The 19507-nt window shown below is 38.6% G+C and overlaps 1 protein-coding gene across 4 annotated transcripts in view; it reads right to left on the reverse strand.

The window, feature by feature from the left end:
• Positions 1–19507, reverse strand: part of ATP2C1 (ATPase secretory pathway Ca2+ transporting 1) — a 136201-nt gene that overhangs the window by 6840 nt on the left and 109854 nt on the right. For all 4 annotated transcript variants that reach the window (XM_061586538.1, XM_061586543.1, XM_061586542.1 and 1 more), the window contains 15 exons: positions 18079–18147; positions 16926–17001; positions 16762–16828; positions 14842–14966; positions 13121–13218; positions 11617–11712; positions 11443–11532; positions 8087–8191; positions 7275–7431; positions 6294–6464; positions 5051–5148; positions 4190–4240; positions 3480–3646; positions 2598–2666; positions 563–679 (listed from right to left, as the gene is read on the reverse strand). In XM_061586538.1, coding sequence (XP_061442522.1) covers positions 563–679; positions 2598–2666; positions 3480–3646; positions 4190–4240; positions 5051–5148; positions 6294–6464; positions 7275–7431; positions 8087–8191; positions 11443–11532; positions 11617–11712; positions 13121–13218; positions 14842–14966; positions 16762–16828; positions 16926–17001; positions 18079–18147 — 1556 coding nt within the window. The remainder of the gene's footprint in view (positions 1–562; positions 680–2597; positions 2667–3479; positions 3647–4189; positions 4241–5050; positions 5149–6293; positions 6465–7274; positions 7432–8086; positions 8192–11442; positions 11533–11616; positions 11713–13120; positions 13219–14841; positions 14967–16761; positions 16829–16925; positions 17002–18078; positions 18148–19507) is intronic.

Below are 19507 nucleotides of genomic sequence, written 5' to 3' on the forward strand. Positions count from 1 at the left end.
GCAGGTAGGAACCTGACAGGGAGAGCCAGGGAAGGGCGTCACAGGGGGCAACTATGCTTTTGCCCCAGGCGCCGCACATGCTAAGGGTGGGCCTGACTCTAGATGCTAGCTTTACTGTACAAAGCCCTATACAGCTTGAGACCAGGGTACCTGAAAGATCGTCTTACCCCTTATATACCCAGTTGGTTACTGCACCTTGTAAGTGGGAGCATCCTGCAGATACCATCTTATCAGGAGGTCTATTCCGCACAACATAGGAAATGGACCTTTAGTGTAGTGGCACCTACCCTTTGGAATTCACTCCTCAAGTATTAGACAGGCTGTTGTCTTTTTGGAGTCTGCTTAAGACCTTCCTCTTTCCACAAGGTTTTAAGTAGAGACCTTATCCCAGGCTGCAACTATGTTAAAATTGTTTTTAAGATGTTTTATAGATGTATTTAATGGTTTATTGCCTGTTATGTACGTAATATGAAATAAACTACAAATTGCACATAATTAGACAAGAATAACTACGATTTACTTTGTTAGCATCAGCTATCTCTCTTTATAATGGAAGTATTACCTCTGAGCTGGAGGTCCATCCATGATAATGTTGATCCATAAGATCTGCATGGCATTGAGAGGATTAGGAAAGTTCATTAATGTGGCCAGTGAGATTAATGTCAATGCAGCTATACTCCTGTTGAAAAAAAGTTATTTTATACAGCTGTCAGCATTGCAAAAGGTTTTGGGTGTATTTAGAAATTTGTTGTTACACTTGTAAGATTCATAATACATTTTAGTAGCAAGTAAACATCATATGCAGGAACAATCCATGCAGTTTATTTGAGATGCTAAGCACCAAACAAGAGAATATTGAGCCTAATACAGTAATTCAAGCCCCACTCACCGTAATCTTTGCTTTTAAAATAATCCACATTCAGAAATAGAGTAAGAGCCAGTGACTGTTTTGCCAAACCGATACATTTTTTCCAAAGGCTGCAACAGTTGGGCTGTTCCCCAGATATATATATATATATGCAGGGCCAGCACCAGGCATGACTGGACCCCTGGGCACCAGCCTGCCCTGGGCGCGTGGCTACTGCCTGTTCCACCTACCTCACTCCTGTCTTGTGCTGCTGCGTGCACTGTGCGTGCAGGGCTGCCATCAACCCAGATGTCAGTGGAGGCTTCTCTAAGGGGCTGATGCCCCCACTACTATCTTGGTCGATGGCACACATGTGCGGCACGCTGTGTGCGTGCACATGCCTGGCATCAGCCCCTTAAAGAAGCCTCTGCCATCATCTTGGTTGATGGCAGCCCTGCATGTGCAGCTACACAAGGCAGAAGAGAGGTAGGTGGAGCAAGTGAACGGGCGGGCGGCCTGGAAGCTCCCTGCTGTGGATCATGGAAGGGGAGCGCTATTCTCCCACCCTAACAAGGGACCCTTTGGCGCCAGCCTTGTATTTATGAAACAGGTTTTCTTAAGTAATTTGTGGGTGTTTAGGCTGTTAGGGTACCTCAGAAATACAAGATAGCCACATTTCTCCAAGGACTAACAAGCTGAAAGGCATCCAGTAAAACTTGACAAAGTCCCTCATTTCCTCTAGATCTACCACTGACAAACTGGAACCCAGGTCATAAGCAAGTCATAGTGGACTTCTGAGCATTCCTCCACCACTTTCTGAGGACCAGAATTTAATTGGTTCATCATAACGCAAAACGCTCCGCTGGATAGCACTGAGCAAACTGAACGGTGGAGAAAACGTTTTTGCTGCCACCATTCCCACAGAATAGGCTTGGTAATAAAATCTAAGCTATGGATCTTCTTCCACTGTCATTCTAGCCATCTTCTAACAAACTATTTTCACACCCATTGAGTGAGCTCTTAAGAAGAATGTTCTCAAGCTCAGCTTTAAGAATGTTCTTAAGAAGTAGAATATGGAAGGCGCTTTAATGTAAAAAGTATGTCTTGCTTTGTTAAGCCACATCAAAAATAGTTAGAGTCTTCATATTATGTGTCTGGCCACATACCTACACCAAATAACAGTTTCCATTTATGTTATATAATTCAATTCTATTTATGTTATATAATTCAAAAGGTAGTTTTGGAGTGCCTTATAGCCTAAACACCAAATAATTGATCAATCAAGACCCGTTCTTCTTATCGCCCATGTTGCAATGGTTAGAAAATATGTGCCATGTTAGGCAGGCAAAATCATCATAGATTCTTGGACTAAAAGTTGCAGAAACTATTTGTAGGTCTATTCTCACTTAGTAAAAAAAGACAGCCATGTAACTCTGATCATTTCATGCAGTAAGCATTAACTATTGACAAGGTTAATTTTTTACTATGCAGATACTTTTCTCAGAGTATTCTTTTAAAGCAATTTTACATTTTTAAAAAACTAAGTCAGCAATAGTGTGAATTTATTTATTGTTGTTAGAATTATGACCAGCAACCCTGTACAATTATGGCTGTATGGCAAATAGTGTGCCATTTAAGAATCACCAAGTTCAATTTATGTCAATATTGGTCATGCAAACTTGTGTGCAATTGATCTCAATCAAGCAGAATTCATAACTGGAAGCTTCTGACATTGTGTTGCAAAACTTACGTGCTAAGTTGAAATCTAACAAAATTTTTAATGTTATTATAAATTCCTTTACCCTCCTCAATTGCAGACCTGAAACATAAAAACAAAGACAAAAATACTTAGAAAAGACAAGTTCTAAAAAGGCGTAGTATTTGGATAGCATCCTGAAAATGCAGCTCTAATAGCAAACTAGAGTGTTTTTAAGTTGTTCTGTAACTTCTATATTCATGATTGACAATTTGAAACTGAAAGTTACAGAAGGTAAGCAAACTTTTGGTTGGTAAATTTGTACTTGTTCAGATTTTCCAAAACTGAATTTCCACTGTTTATAGATCTGTATTATTGCAATATGCTGGTTATAATTACAGAGATTATTACACATACAAGTTTCAGTCCTTATCCACAGGGAAAAAAAGATTTTAGCTAGTTACACGTATCTACTTACCTCTCCATTGCTACAGATGACAGAGACAAGAAATTCTATAGTTGGTACAACAACAACTGTCTATTGTTAGGATATACATTTACACATTCCACCAATGATGTGGCAGAAAATTTTCCAGTGCTTTATTTTTCCACAGAAAATTTTCTGTTTCATAATGTTATTAATAATAATGAAAGGCTGTAAATTGCAAATGCAAAATTAGACAAGCTTGGCAGTTTCAAAGTTGTTAGCTTTTTAAAAATTAAAATGCAAGTAAAATAAACATGCTAAATTAGATCACAATTTAATTTAACCTAATTTGGATAGGGAGGTTTCCTGGAAAATTTTCCCATTCAACTGCACATCACTAGAATAAAGCTCCTTGTGTTTTAAATTTCACTTCCACAGATGTATTTTGAAAGTTCAGTGAGATGGCACTTGCATATGTTAAACAGATACGTAGTATCAAGCAAACTTACATGATTGTTTGAAAGTCATCATCCACCAGGATCATATCAGCTGCTTCTTTACAGACATCAGTGCCAGTCTGCCCCATTGCTACTCCAATATCTGCAGCCTTCAATGCTACAGCATCATTCACTCCATCTCCTGTCATAGCAACTACTGCACCATTATTTTGTAGTGACTGAGAAAACAAAATTAACCAATCTGTTATCACAAGATTTTATTACTGAGATTTTACAAAACACTCATAAGATATATAGCTTATGATGTGCATTTAAATGCAATGTTTGTCTCTCCAGTTGCAAATGAAGATTTTATAAATGAGCTGCCTCGTGAGATAACTCTATAAAGGCTTTACCAAACAAACTGTAGACATTCCTCAAACCTCCCGAACATAAGAACTCATTGGTCCTAGGCAATTTCTTCTTGTGCAATCAGAACGGAACTTTTTCCTAGTTCTACATGTCCATTTAACTTTATTATTTTAAGTGTATAAATACTTCAATCGGCTTGAACTATATGTTCCAAGGTTCTATACGAGTCAACTGCAAAGTATCATTCTGAATTTTAGCTGGCCCCCTTGTATCTTAAAAGCACTTTGCCATTCAACATCTGTGACAGATTTCTCTTGGTAAGCCCCAGCTGATTCCATCTGGACTCTGGATTGCCACTGTTCAACATCTCCGTATCATTTAAAGTGTTAGTTTTAGAAACACACACATACCTTGACAATCTTCAGCTTATGTCTGGGACTGGCTCTATAGAATACTGCAACCTAAGAAATGCAAGTGTTAGGAAAACTATTCTTAATGGTTGCAAGATTGTGCTTCTTAACTATAAACAATACACCTAGCCTAAGTTTCTTCCACCGAAGACTGCATAACCATGACAGAAACAAGACAGTTGAGCAGAAAAAGGGATACAGGGAAGGGGGATTTTTCTATTAGCCAGCTTAATCCCCCATATGCTCTCTCCTCCATACTTTCATTACCCATTGGAGCCATCAGGGCTGCTACTCCAGTGACAAGATTGGGTATTTGTCACCTCTCATTCCACTGAACACTTATGGTTCGAAGCTGCACAAATACATGGTTTCTTTGTACACCGATCTCCTCTGGGTGGTGGGTCCTTTCCAAAGGGCCCCTAAGTTGTAAAGCCGACACAGAGTGCTGTTATCAACAGCGCATTTACCAAGTGTCAGTTTTCCTGCTACGTGAACAAAAATTAGTGTTGCAGCACCAAGATTCAAAGTTAAATTAGAACCCCCAAACTTGTACCAGGTTTTTACCTGACTAGATATAGCCAAAAACAAAGACAGACCCTCTCTCATATCTTCTGACAAAGATTTCAAAAGATATAAGAAAGGACTAAAATCCCCATATTGCCACCAGAGGAAGATTGGGATATTCCTAATTTGATAATTTATTAACAATAATACACAAATTCAGTGTATTAAACATCACTAATATATCTTCAAAGCACCCTAATACATTTCTTGTATTAATTACAAGGAACTAAAATCCACTAGCACACCAACTCAAGAGTTCTTCATACCCAGACCACCTCGCCTCAATTTTAAACTAACCTTAGGTGCTATTTGTGAAAGTTGTTGTATATCCAGTGTGTCTATTTCTTCACCTGAGACTGACTGAGAATTTTTGAAATACAATCCTAAGCGACTAGCTAGAAAATAAAAAGAAAGAAAATAATGTTACAGTTAAAGAATATAATGATGCACAGCCAAATGAATATATGCAATTAAATATTCTAGAGTCTCACTAATTGTTTTATTGTTTGTTCATGTTGGCAAAACTGCAATGAAAATGCACACTAGCCAAGTATACAGCTGCTGATGTTTTTCCCCTCTGGTATATGATAGGGAAAGTTCAGGGCACTGTACAATTTTAAATGTTCTTCTGCAGTCCTGCCAGCAAATACAATTAGTAGCTATATTACATATACATTGCCATATGCTCTAGAAACACAAGAAAGGAAGGGCAACAACTGTGGAATTAAACTCTCTCCAAAGCAGAGTAACTTTATCCTCAAAATGTGTAGCAAGTTGGTCATAGCAGGTCCTCAAAGGTTGCAGGAGTTCGGAGGCAGCAACCTCCAGACTACCCAAAAGAGCTCTGCCAGCTGGTTACTAGGGGATGCAATGCAAGCTCCAAAGTGCAACTTCTTCACTGCCCATACTGCTTGCTTCATAGCCTGTAACTTCCTAGAATTCCAGTAAGTCTGTTGAGCTCCGTAACACCGAAGTCGTCTCATTTTTCCTCATCGATGAAGGCAAAATAATACTGAGGATAACCACTCCCAGCAGAAGTTAGAAGCCTCCTTGAGCCCTGCCTTGAATGTGTTTGAAGGAGTCTCCCATCATTGGATGCCCTCCTCACTGAGCAGAAACTGATGCTTTCTTTTAGAAAAGTATACTATATCACATAATAGTGTACACACACACACAGCCTTTATGTGGTTGTTTTTTAAACTTGTGAGTAAAAACTTCTCAAGAACACTGTGTTGCCCAGGTTTCCAAAAAGATGTTTAGTGTCACAGAAAGGATTAACACTACCCACAAGGTTGTTGTTTTTTAATAGCTGATGCCCAAGGTATATCAAATTGTTTTTGAAACTGCCTTCAGTTAAAAAAGTAGTTTGCCATGCACTGAGTGTATGTGTGTGAGCTATTAAAACAAGTCTAAATAACTTATCTTGGGCTCATGGCCCTTTGGTGCCCTGATTTCAAAACTAAAGAACTTACATTGTTATATATCAATTGGCAAGGAAATTAGTAACTCAATAATTCACAGAAGAAAAGAACATTCATACCAATGGCAACTGCAGTCTCCTGTGAATCTCCAGTAATCATTTTTATCATAACTCCAGAAGTAATAAGTGCAGTTACAGCTTCTTTTACACCAGTTCTTGGAGGATCAATAATTCCAACCAGACCCAAAAAGGACAGCTGTCCAAGCTCAGGACCAGAAGCTAAAGCCAGAACTTTCAAAGAAACAAGAAAAAAAAGAAATGAAACTTGTAGGTATGGTGCCTATTTAAAATATCAGAATGATACAGCTAGTAACCACCATGTTTTCCCACCACACAGGCTGTGGCAGGGAAGCACTAGTGTGGTTTCTCTCTTGCCCTTAGAGTGTGAGTTGACTTTTGCCCTCCATATATTAGGCTGGATTCAAACTTGAGCCCCACTGATTTCATTGGGAATTGTCATGACTAACTTTTTGCACTGAAATAAATGAAGCAACGTGCAACACAATCCTATACGTGTCTATTTAGAAGTCCCAATGACTTCAGTGAGACTTGCTCTCAGATAACTGTGCACAAGACTGCTGCAGCCTTAGTATGCTTCCAACTCATTGGGTTCTTTCCAACTAAATCATGCTCAAAGCAGATGCATTAAAATAACGGACTTATATTTAGACACATCCATTAATTCCAATGAGTCTATTCCAAGTATGGCTTAGTTTGATACAACCCATAACCTTTTAAGTTTTCAAGACCAGTCTTCTTACAGTTATGTATGAAGTGACTTCAGAACTCTAACAATTAGTATATGCATTCCTTTTGGAATTTTAGAAACCTCAAATTGAAAATCTAAGTAACAATGTTCTCATTTGAAATATAGAAATTTAAGTACTAGTGTCCATAATATTTGAAAGCAACACAATCCATAAAAATGGAAACCACTGAAGTAAAAGCTTATTCGCAGCTTTGGAGCTTCTCACACTGAGCACAGCAAGGAATAAAGCTTTCAAAATGCTTTTCTTGGTGAATAATGGGATATGGTTTTACCTCTGAGTCCTGCACAGCCCATGGATACTTTTTCTTGCTGATAAAGATCTCTTTGTTGTTGGCTGAGAGGTAAACTATGCCCTTTGCTACTGTATGTTGTACAATATCGAATCACTTCCTCATAAGCCCCTTTCATGAAGCAAATCTCTGGTTTGTCCTAAAAAAGTAAACATGTTAGCACATGCTGCCCTGTCCTCTCCCTCAACTCTGTCATCATAAGACTTCAAAGCTTTTTCAGTTTGCTGATAGTCATTTATAATCAACTTACAACTCAATACCCAACTGAAGACAAGCCTATCACCACATAATTTATTCCACTTAAGAGAAAAACAAGGCAGTATTTTATTTCTATGACTGTTCTGTGACTATATAAAAACACACGCATGTCAAGACTGCAGAAATGCTATTCCAGCATCTAAGTTAAAGAACTGAGTTTGAAAGCCCTGACAACAGGGGCTGATACAGCTCAGGAGTTGTAAGAGCTATGTCTTCTAATTTTCAACTACACTTTCGTGCCTCTGCAACAGGTTTACATTTAAAAAAATATATAGAAGAGACTGACCAGTAGCATTTTTTTTTAATAGAGAAGCACAAAGACCTTCTCCAAACAGCTCTGTTCTCAAGTGGAGCTATGGTGGACCAAGTGCATGTTGCTGCCAACTATATTTACTTGAAATTACAGCTCCATTTGTTCCAAATGAGCTTATTTTACAAGTATGCTTACAATTTCCATTTCAGTTTGAGATGAAAGTATATCTCCATATAACCAGAACTGCTGCTGTATATTTAAATGATAGGATATAGTGACATACCTGTTGCGTTCTATGCACACACTTCACAGCCATCCATTTTTGCTCAGAGCTGAAGGGATATTCTGCTTTTCTTATGTAGTCCTGCTGGATTCCATCTAAACCCATCTACGAGAACAAAGGACACTGCCAATTTAATCCACTGCTTTTGTGGCCAGGGTATCAATAATCAATTGTCATTTGTTTTAGTGCCCCACAAGGGCACCTCAGCTTACTTGCTCCTGGATATGGATGGATATAGGTTACTCTGAAGATACTGTTTTATTGCAGGGTATTGAATTAGAGCAGCCTGGCTGGAGCTGATAGTTGTAGTCTAAAACATCTAGAGGGCACCAGGTTGGTGACGTCTGCATTATGGAATAGCACTCTTCCAGATGTACATGTGAATTTTAATCCATTTCATTCTTGAATCTCCTTATGGTGATATATATAACCCACCCATTTTACATATCAGCTCTGTCCATATTTACTTGGATTTATTCCCATTTGTTTCAACTGAGCTTACTTTTACATGGGTTAACAGTTTCCTCTAGTTTTAATTTCCCCTTTAGTTTAGTTTATTAGCAAGTTTTGGAATAAACTTATTGTAATTATCAGTATATCATTTGTTTTGACAAATCCCCTAGATTCTCTACCAATGTCACACAAGAGTCAATCCACTTAGAACAGTCTCCGTTCACTCTGAATACTCTCTTGTGACACAGCTGTAAGGGATACACACGTACTAACAGAGCCTAGGAACCACTCTGAAGGAATCTGATGTAGTTCTTCCTAAAGTTCAACAGCTCTAGGCCCCCCAATACCTGAATGGGAGACTGCCACTCTTGGTTTCTTGAGGGATGAATGGGATACAAGTGTAACCAACAGTTCTTGTTACAAACTTACAAACTTGTATGACAATAACCAGGATTTGACTAGAACTATGATTTAAAATAAGCCACAATACTACCTTCCTGGCAGCGGTGTTGCCACAGCTTACTGGGACAGAGAGGGGCAAGGTGGGCAAGAAACCTAGCACTGAAGGTCCACTCTACTTTACAAGCTGCTTCTGATTGAAGCATTACATCATTTCTAAACAGAAACTATGACATTTTGCAAGACGAGAATAACATCCAGACAGCCCAATCCCATGCATGTTTACTCAGAAAGAGTCACTAGGTTTAACAGAACTAAGTCCCAAGAAAGGCTGGAATCCTTAGGCACACTAAGTCTTCACAATTCATTAGAGCAGCCAATGAAATGCAACTGAAAATATTATCAAAATAAAAATCCTCACTGTGGCTGAATGATGAAAAATATTTGCTCCCTGCTTAGCAGTTTATTTCTTTCACAACCCTGGTTGAACACGCTAAACTCCACTTCCCACTCTACCTTTAGATCCAAGTAGACCAGAAGTCTAATGTGGTATGTTGAATTCTTCCATTCTACCCCCTGTATATTTTCCAAGATTGCCCATACATACAACAAAGTCACATCAAGAGAACGTTTATTTATTACAGAACAATCAGTGCCTAGCTGTAGAACAGTTAATATAAAAGTATCTTATTAACTACGTATTCAAGAATCCATATTTGTTTTGGAACCATTTCAAAAGTTAAACATTTCTGTATTAACTATTCAGTATTATTCATGCAACACACGGTTGTTGTCATCCAGGGTCACAGGGGGTGGTGGTCATAGATCCTTTACTTTTTGGGAGCCAGGTCCCTATGTCTCCAGTATCCTATAAGCCAATCAGCGTGAAAGGGGAGTGTATTAGCCAATGGGAAGTCTTCAAACATGCTTCCTTGGCCTTTTGTGCTGATTAGGGCCAATCGGAATGAAAGGGAGTTCAGTCAGCCACAGAGAAGACTCTTATCAGTAGTTAACACACTCCCGTCATGCTGATTGGCTCCTAGGGATGTCTGTTGTGGGAAGAGAGTGCAGGAATGATTGAGGTGTGTGGACCCTGAGACATAGCCAGGATGACAGGTGATGAGAAAAAGTGGAAAAGGAGGTAGAGGAAAGGAGCGCTTGGGCTGAAGCAGGGAGCTCATGGCTGCTGGATGGGGAGGGATGTGTGTGTGTGTGCAAAAAAGGGAGGGGTGCAGCAGCATAGCTAAACTCCCTCTTTCTCTCTCTGCTTGTACAACCTCCAGTTTGTGAACAGGGATCTCATTCTCAACCCAGCAGCAAAAAGGGGGGGGGGGCGGGAGGGAAAGATGTGTGGTTTTGTTCCAGTCCAAAGCCAGGAGTAGGGGAGGAAGAAAAGACAGAGAAAATACATTTGGGGAGTGTGGGGGGAAATGTCAGTGTGAGAGATGGAATTTCAAGCTTTTTATGATGTTGTGTGCATGTGTGTGCATGTTTGGTGCAGCTAACACCAAAGGTTAGGATCAGGAATTTCCATTCGTAAGTTTCCTCCTAAAACTCATATGCTCTGCCCAAATGCAGTTATTCTGACAAGCTGTGGAGAGTGAGAATGCTGCAATTGCACAAGAGACATTGAACGCTGATGATAGCATCTCATCTACATCATCAAGCAGTTTGGTAGCAGCAGAATATAAATATGTAGATTTTGGGTTCAGTAATTCAAGCAATATCTCTGGCAGTGAGAAAGGATAGTCAAATGGTGACAGTGGCAGAGAAGCAGAAAGCAGTATTTTTATTGTATAATCTTAGAAGGGGGCATGGCTGTGAGGAGCATGGTGCGACTATGATGAAGGCACCCTACACTTCTAAATTCGCCACTACACTACTGAAACATCAAAACTGATATATTTACAGTAAAGATGTATCTAATCAAATCACCTTACATTTTCAGATCTTCAAGAATCAACAGAAGTTCATTGCAATTATTTAGCAAATTTGGAACTATGGTATTTTTTTCTAAAGAACTTCTAAAAATGTCTATAGAAAGTAGTTGTTTCTCTTTAAGGGTTATTGACATTATTGATCTTACTATGCCTAATCACCAACAGCAGCTGCAAGTTTAGAGTGGCCACACCAATTTGATCTTATTCAGCTGATTGGATTCTGGATTCATTTCTCCATAGCGGTGAGACACATCTGTTACCATCTCTTGCATTGATTGACCTTTCATGGTGAACCCTAGTCAATGAAAGCTTATGCTACAATAAATGTGTTCAATGCTTGCTTGCTTGCTTGCTAGCTTGCTTGCTTGCTCACTCCCAGCAGGAACCCAGGGCAGCACTTTATGGGTTGTATTCAACTAACCTTTTCTCAGACTAGACCCAATGAAATTAATGACTATGACTAGCAGGTCCATAATTTCAGTGGGTCTGAGTAAGAATACAACTAGCTCTGTTGCCCTTAAAAACTATATACTTTAAAACTGTACACATCAACATACCACATACCTTCATGGCGAGTGCAATTAAGGCCCCTTCTGTTGGTTTTCCCATTAAAGTGTTGTTTCTGATTATAGCATCATTGCATACACACCCAGCCTAAGGACATGAAAAACAAAGTTAATGTAACACACAAGTATCCATAATTTCAGAAGAGAGTACACTTTCTATGTAAGATCTTACCTCAACAATTCTGCTAACAGATGGTTTGTTAAATCCATGAACAACATCACCTTCAACCATGACTTCCCCAAACCTGTTATAGCCCACTCCAGTAACCTGGCACAAAATAGACAACATGAATTTTACATTGAAGCAAACAGTTGCTATTTTTTGTTTTCTATATGACTTTAGAAACTGAGATATCAGGAAAAGATAATATGAATTGTGAAACATTAATCCTTATGAATTCCCTTAAAAAGTGTAATTCAGGTCCCCCCCCCATTAACAGGTTATAGGATCTGCAGTAATTGTGATCAGATGGCTATGCTGAGGAAATAACTGATTACTGAGATTGCCACAGTAATACTAGAGCTCATTCATCGGCAAATGTCAGTCAAATGACATTTCCCACATGTGGAAAGATTAACTTTGAAAAGAAACCAGAGGCTTTTTCACTTCAGGAGGTAATATAGTCATTATTTGCTAAGACTCTCCTACGCATTTATTTTGAGGCATTTAAATTGGTAGTGCAGCCCCTATCTTTCTATCAAGTGGACATTTTATTTAATATCAACATTTCCCCAACTGTCTCTGTATTTAAAAATTCCATAATCTTCTATAACACAGTGGTGTCCAATAGTTTTTTCATACTTGCCAAAACTGTGGTGAATGTGTCACATTTTTTGACATGACAAAAAAAATTAATCGTATTTTTGAGGGTAGAGAAATACACGGTAATGTTTTGAATTATTGATAGAATTAGTGAGAAATCTGACATGACTTTTCATTAAGTAGTGCAGGGAAATCAGGGATAAAATCAGTTGGATTACATCTTAATGCCGCCTCCAAATTTTTGTCCAATATCTGCGACCTGTATTTTGATTTCAACATTTTTACCACACAAAAAGTTGATTTGCAGAGACGCATTGAACCAAAAATTGAAAAGTTTTGGAATAACTGTATTTAGAACCACAAACTCATTTCGATTTAAAACACAAGTCCACATAATAACAACTGAATAATCTTTCAAATGTAGAGTGCCTTGAAGAAAAAACACATCCCTCTCAAAAAGGTGCCTTTTCAAAGAAAGAAGCCTCACAGGTTCTTGAGATAGTTGAGAATTGTAGATGACAAAGTGAATTTGTAGCATATAGAACCCAAGGATGAATCTGTGATTATGAACGGCAGAGGGTAGACACTTTATTGAACTAGTACATGTACAGAAGAATGTTATTTTTTTAAATTAAAAATAGGTGGTAAAAGTAAAGCTGCAATTTGTCACAGGTCAATAGGTATTTTGCCACATGTGGCAAGCAGCAACTATTTTGGACACCAGGGTCTTAAATAATAGTAGAGGCACAAATGCAGCTCAGAGACGTGTCAAGTAGCCACTGGATTTGCACCAGAAATAGGTCACAACGTTACGTTCTCAGAACCACCACACTTCTCAGAAACAAATGAAGAATATCTGCCCATCCATGTTCATGCATATTAAATACAATGAAGACATCTGCTTACTATATACCTCAGCATGTAGTCCATCTGCCGTAAATATATGAGTAACAGTCATTTCATTCTTTGTCAGTGTACCAGTCTTATCTGAACAAATTACATTGCAGCAGCCTGAAAAAACATGAAAGTAGTAATCACATAAAGGTTATGACATATTTTATTTGGGCAAAATGACAGAAATGAGACTAGAGCTTCTTCACAGAATCCCAGGGAATTAGAAGAGCCTTTGGTTAGGCAGAGATGGAGAACCTGTGGTCCTCCAGATGATCTCAGGCTACAACTCCCATTAACCCTGACCACTGCCCATGCTGGCTGAGGCTTATGGATGGATGGAGTCCAACAACATCTGGATGGTCACAGATTCGCTATCCCTGGGCTAAGGCAAAGTAGCATCTGGCCACCCAATCCTCCCCAGCTGAACATTCCTCACTCCCTTTCGTTTTTCCTAGGCCCGTTTTTAGTGCATGTTTTCATACAAATCAAATTGCCAAAGAGGGTCTTTCAATATCATCTGCATACTCCGTTTCAGTCTAGACTATATAAAGTGATGTCCCTTATATCTCACAGTTAGTCATACTGAGAGGAGACACACTGAAATCAATTGACTCTTGATTTCAGTGTGTTGACCGAGTATGATTAACGCTGAATATCATCCACAGATTTTTAAACATGTTTCAATAAAAGTAGTACAAAAGATTCAAATGTATGCTGTTCCAAAAACAAGAGTTAATCAAGAAGCGCATTTCAAAGTTAAAGATGTCATTACAGTCAGAACCATATTCTGCAGTCTATAATTGCATGCTTTAAATCAGGAGTGGTCCGCACGTAGATTCAGATCTACTTGTTCTGAAGTAGATCAGCAAGGATTTATAACTCCCAATTGTTCAACAATGTCAATAAACAAATTAACTCCCTCCCCCACAGTTCTACTGCTGAATTGAATAAAGCTTGGGTAGGGGTGGGCGGGGGATGTTTTCTTGTATGGAAGGACTGTAAGCTCTGTTCAATAGTGATAAGACAAATTCCTAGGCTCAGAATTATTTAATTCTACATGTTCTGCACCTGGCTCTTGTTGGTGTATCTCCTAGGTCTAGTAAAAACAAAAACAAACAATAGATCCCACAAACCTAAAGCTCCCCTCCCCTGCTTTAAAGAGTTCATACAGTAGGGCCCTGCTCATACGGTGGGTTACGTTCCATGCCCCTGCTGAAAAGCGAAACCCACCAGAAAGTGGGACATAGCACGCGATCAGCTGTACAGTACAGCTGATCGTGTGCTACAGCTGATCGCTGTCAGCTGGAGCGCGGTGGCTGGACTTGCCTGCACTACAGTCAATCATCCCTCTGGCACCACATTAGCGGAACGCCGAAAAGCAGGGCGCCAAAAAGTGGGGCCCTACTGTATTTATTAAAATGTGGTTTATGGGCAAAGCATTGTTTCCAAATCATAACTGAAGACATATGATTACAAAGTGAGGCACTTAACAAAAAGAAAGCAAATAATCATTGATAAAAATAAATTCCTGTTTCTGTAATGCTTTATTCCTTCAGGTGAAGTGCTTTACACATTGGGATACTCGCAAGTTATGGGAAAGTGCTGTTTTTATCTATTGACAAATTGTTTATATTCAAGCTGCTTTGTAGGCATTTAGGTTATGCAGTTAACCTTCAGATATTCAGGTTATATAGTTAACTATCAGATATTCCAAGAAATACTGCAGACTGTGATTCTTACCTAAGGTTTCAACAATTGGTAGCTTCTTGACAATAGCTCGTTTCTTGACCATTCTCATCACACCAAGAGCCAAAGTTACTGTTACAACAATTGGTAACCCTTCAGGTATTGCAGCTACAGCCAAACTGTAATTTTAAGAGGGCATGTTAAGTGATTCATTTCACAGGCATATGTACATATTACAACACTTTCACACATGGAGAAAAACAAACCCATCGCAACAAAACCAGACTCTAATTTGTTTCCTCCCCCCTCCCCCTATCGAGTACAGACAGAAACAGAGGAGGAGCAAAAAACTTGTACATATTAAAACCAGTGTGTGAAAAAAAAGATAAAGAGGATGCCGATGAAACTCCCCACCTCCTTTTGCCCTAAATATTTCAGCCCTAATTATTAGTAAACTTATGTCAAACTAGAAATAAAAACTAAGTAGAATTAGCACATTCTATAAGTAGGTATCCTATAAAGGCACCCACATCTAGCAGGAAAATGGGGAATGGCCGTAGCTCAGTGGGTGAAGCACATACCATGTGGGTCCGAGGTTAAAAAGATCATAGGTAGAAGAGCTGGTAAGGACCCTGAGAGCAACTGCCAACTGGGATAGTCAGTGGCGGGCTGCACAGGTAAGTGTTCTGATTCAGTATAAGATTCTTTCTAGTTTATTGAAAAGTTGTGTATATACGTATTAAGAGTGGTTTTATTAAAATGTAGAGATAGCAGGACATAGCCTAGTAGAGCATGGAGCATTTCATAACTGAACTAAAGGGCAAGAGAGGACGACACTGCAAGGCTCATGGTTCAGAACAAGCCAAAAACAAAAATAAGCCATCTCCCCTCTATGCCAAAGCAAGGTATTTGGACAAGAGTAGGATCATCAGATCAAGTACCAATTGACAAGCTTGATAAGCCTCCATGTGCTCAGAATTTATTTGGGCAATCCAACCTTTTCAGCTATGGACAGTATGTTATAGCTCAAAAGCCCATACCACCTAATCCTAGCTCTTAATTGGGTAGTGCACACATGGGGTGAGTGGCATGTGCTTTCATAGAGAAGATTATATTTACTGGATTATGTAATAGATAGTTTATGGTGACTGATTTATATGCATATAGATACAGTGAAAAAAGGAGTTTTTAAGGCAAGTAACTGACACCTAAGATACAGTACATAGTCCAACTGAAGTGAAATGCAGCTTCACTGTGAAAGCCCCTCTAGGACCAGTGGAATTCAGCCAAATTTCTAAGTCTTCCATGCAGCTCTGCTAGAACTGGAGCAGTTGTTGCTTTCAAAGCAGTAGGGAATGGCCCTTTTCTTCAAGACCGAACAGAAGCAGACAGCATTGCAGTTCAAAGACTTCTAATCTAGCACCTACAGAAAAAGCTGGCCTCATTTTTGAAGGTCCTTCACACTTAACGACAGCATCATCTGAAACTTGTGCAAGTACTGACTATCATGGAAATGACCTTATGCCATCATTCTCCATGTAGTTGCACATCCATGCATGCAAATTGCATAGAAGAGTTAAACATGCAGACTAATATACAGCTTCACAAATTCTACATATATATAACTATTCTTGATTAGTAAGATCCACTTGAGTGAAAGGGGACAAGGTTATTGCCTTACAAATATTCGCTTGGCTTTGGCTTTCATAGCTCAACACTGTGCCATGTAAACATATGAATCCATAAGTTCTGTGTCCACAACAGGAACATTTATTTTGAAAGTTGCCCTCCCCAATTGCTCCTTAACAATATCTATTGATGAAGAGATTATTTTGTGAGGAGTCCACAAAAAACTTCAAATGGCAAATTCTCTAATTTGCCATGCAGATACTTATCAGTGTAGAAAGCAAGTTAATTTTTGTCTGAGACACCTGTTCTTTCATACAATGTATTAGAGATACTTGAAAATCTCACCTCACACCAATGGTAAACATATCAAGAATATGCTTTCCTTGCAGCCAGCCAACTAGCATAATTATGCCTATAATAAAAGTAAATTGAACATTAAAAAAAATCTCCCCAATCAGGTGGAATAGCACAAGATGCAAGAGTTGAACCAAAACCAGTTGCTCTCTTACCAATTATACCAAAGGAATACAAAGAAAGTTGCTTCCCTAGAAGATCCATGCTCCTCTGCAAAGGTGTCTTTGGAGCCTTAATAAAAAAGGGAAAAAACTGTTGAACGCATAGGATTTGTCTAGGACTATCTGATTTTATTGATTTATTAACTTTGTATTGTGCTTTTGCACTGTATGATTGTTATCTATTACTTTATATAAAACCTGCCTTTAAAATCTATGTTGAAATGAAAAGGCAGGATAAATTTGCTAAAAAAACAAATATAGTACACTTACATATAGCTCAGCAATTGGCAACATACTGAGGAATGCCACATATCTGTAACCCATAGTTACCCTCTCTTTTTCTTCTATCTTCAATATTTTCTGAAAGACTACAAAGATGTAAAAGGAAGAAAGACTCAAGCTTTCTGTCGTCTTAAGAAGACTTCCTGTAGAGGAGCCCTTTGTCATCTGCCCAGAATATCTGATTCTTCATATAAGGTAAATGGCACCAGGGCGTGGGGGGGGAGGGGTTTCAAAGGCTACATTCGCGAAGAAAATGCTGGTATTGCAGTCCATCATGAATGTACAAACATTTGGGATCTTATTATTAACTCAGTTTGGAGATAGCACTGCAGTAAGCACCAAGATATGTAGCAAATGAGAACAGAAAAGGTGCAGAAATGTTATTCTAAAAAGGAAATCTAAGTTCAGATTAGTATGCCCTTCAAATTTAGCACAATTTTTGGATACATTTCTATAATAATCATACTCCCATTCATCAGTGCATAATGATTAAAAGTTTGATGTTTATTTATTTATTTATTGCATTTGTGTACCACCCCATAGCCAAAGCTCTCTGGGCAGTTTATAACTTAATTGTTGACTTAAAATGCCACTTTCCAGTTTTTTAGCAATAGTAAACGCTATAAAAATAATCTAGCTTTTGAGGAGCCACGACCTGGGAGACAAGGGTTTGAATCCCCACACAGCCATGAAGCTCACTGGGTGACCTTGGGCCAGTCACTGCCTCTCAGCCTCAGAGGAAGGCAATTTTAAACCCCCTCTGGATACCGCTTACTACAAAAAACCTATTCATAGGGTCGCCATAAGTCGGAATCGACTTGAAGGCAGTACATTTACATTTTTCATTTGTAACACTACTACTTACTTCTTCTGCTTGCATCATTTTGAAAACCTCCCCGAATTCAGAGTTTTCTCCAGTTCCAATAACTATCCCCTACAAAACATAACAAGTTCAAAATTTTTGAGCCAAAGTGGATTTGCTTTCCCCCGCCACAATTGCAACAAGCCAATGATTATTTAACTTACAGGAAGAGTGACTTCTAGTTTTTACTAGTAATACAATGGTTCAGCAATGTTTAAACACTTTTAAGGTTTATAATCAGGATCTCACAGATAAACCATAGCTAATCTGTGTTAAGTGAGCCTGAGTTAACTTTTGGTTAAGATCACAAGAAATATTCTACTGAATTAGATCAAGGTTGATCTAGCCCAACATTCTTGATTGAGTTCACATTCTTTGTAAGAATGCAATATATGTTATTTACAAATTCATTAAAGTACAATTGGTTTACTCCCAGGTAAATGTGGTTAGGATGGCAGCATTAATCCACTTCTTACTCTGTGAATTTTAAAACCCAAGGGAATACATAGTTCATTATTATTCTTTCGCATGAAAATTAGCTTGAGTGGTATGTTTCAGCACAAACACACCACCATTTTCTGACTAAAATATGCATTTCTGAAATAAAATGTTGCAATAAAAAAGGACTAATATATGGCAGGAGTAATTCAAGCAATCCAGGAAACAAGCAAAATATCAACAGGGTGCTAAACTGCCCCTCCCTGATGCCTGAGTGAGGGAAACAAGACAGGATGACCAGGTTATGCTGAACTCTGAAATCAAGCTAGTGCAATAGGCTGCAATCCTATTCCCAACTCCACTTACCTAGAAGTAAACCCCACTGAATTCAATGGGACTTCCATCTTCAGAAGACATGTTTAAAATGGCAGCCATAGTTGGCTTTATGACTGGCCATTAGGTACTTCATTAACTTTGTCTTTAAGATGCCACAAGACTCTTTGTGGTTTTTGCTACATCAGGGCTACCCCTCTGCAAATTCATTAACTTTGAAAGTGAACACAAAACAAGGAAAGTAATTTATTTGTAAATATCTGCTGGTGGTATAAATATCTTACCTCTTTGTGAATGATATATATATACACACACATGGAATGTCTGGGGGGAGGGGAGGAGTTAGGGGTTCTTTTGAGTAAGATTGTTTGTATTTATTATTGAAAATGCACAAATAAAACTATTTACAAAATCTGCTGATGGTAGAGATAAACATTGTCTATTGTGTGCTATGAGATACTTTAGGTATATTTCCATATCAGTGGAAAGACTAGTGCAAAATGTCAATTGCAGTGGAATAGAAAATGCCAGTGTGAATGAACATTGGAACAGATTGAAGCATGTTCATGTATCCCAAGTACCAATACGCTCTCCAAGGATATATTACCACAATGAAAAATTTATAGCATATGAGGTAATACATTACTGAGAAAATATATAT

This window comes from Rhineura floridana, chromosome 10, assembly GCF_030035675.1.
Source record: "Rhineura floridana isolate rRhiFlo1 chromosome 10, rRhiFlo1.hap2, whole genome shotgun sequence".
NCBI classification, from domain to species: Eukaryota; Metazoa; Chordata; class Lepidosauria; order Squamata; family Rhineuridae; genus Rhineura; species Rhineura floridana.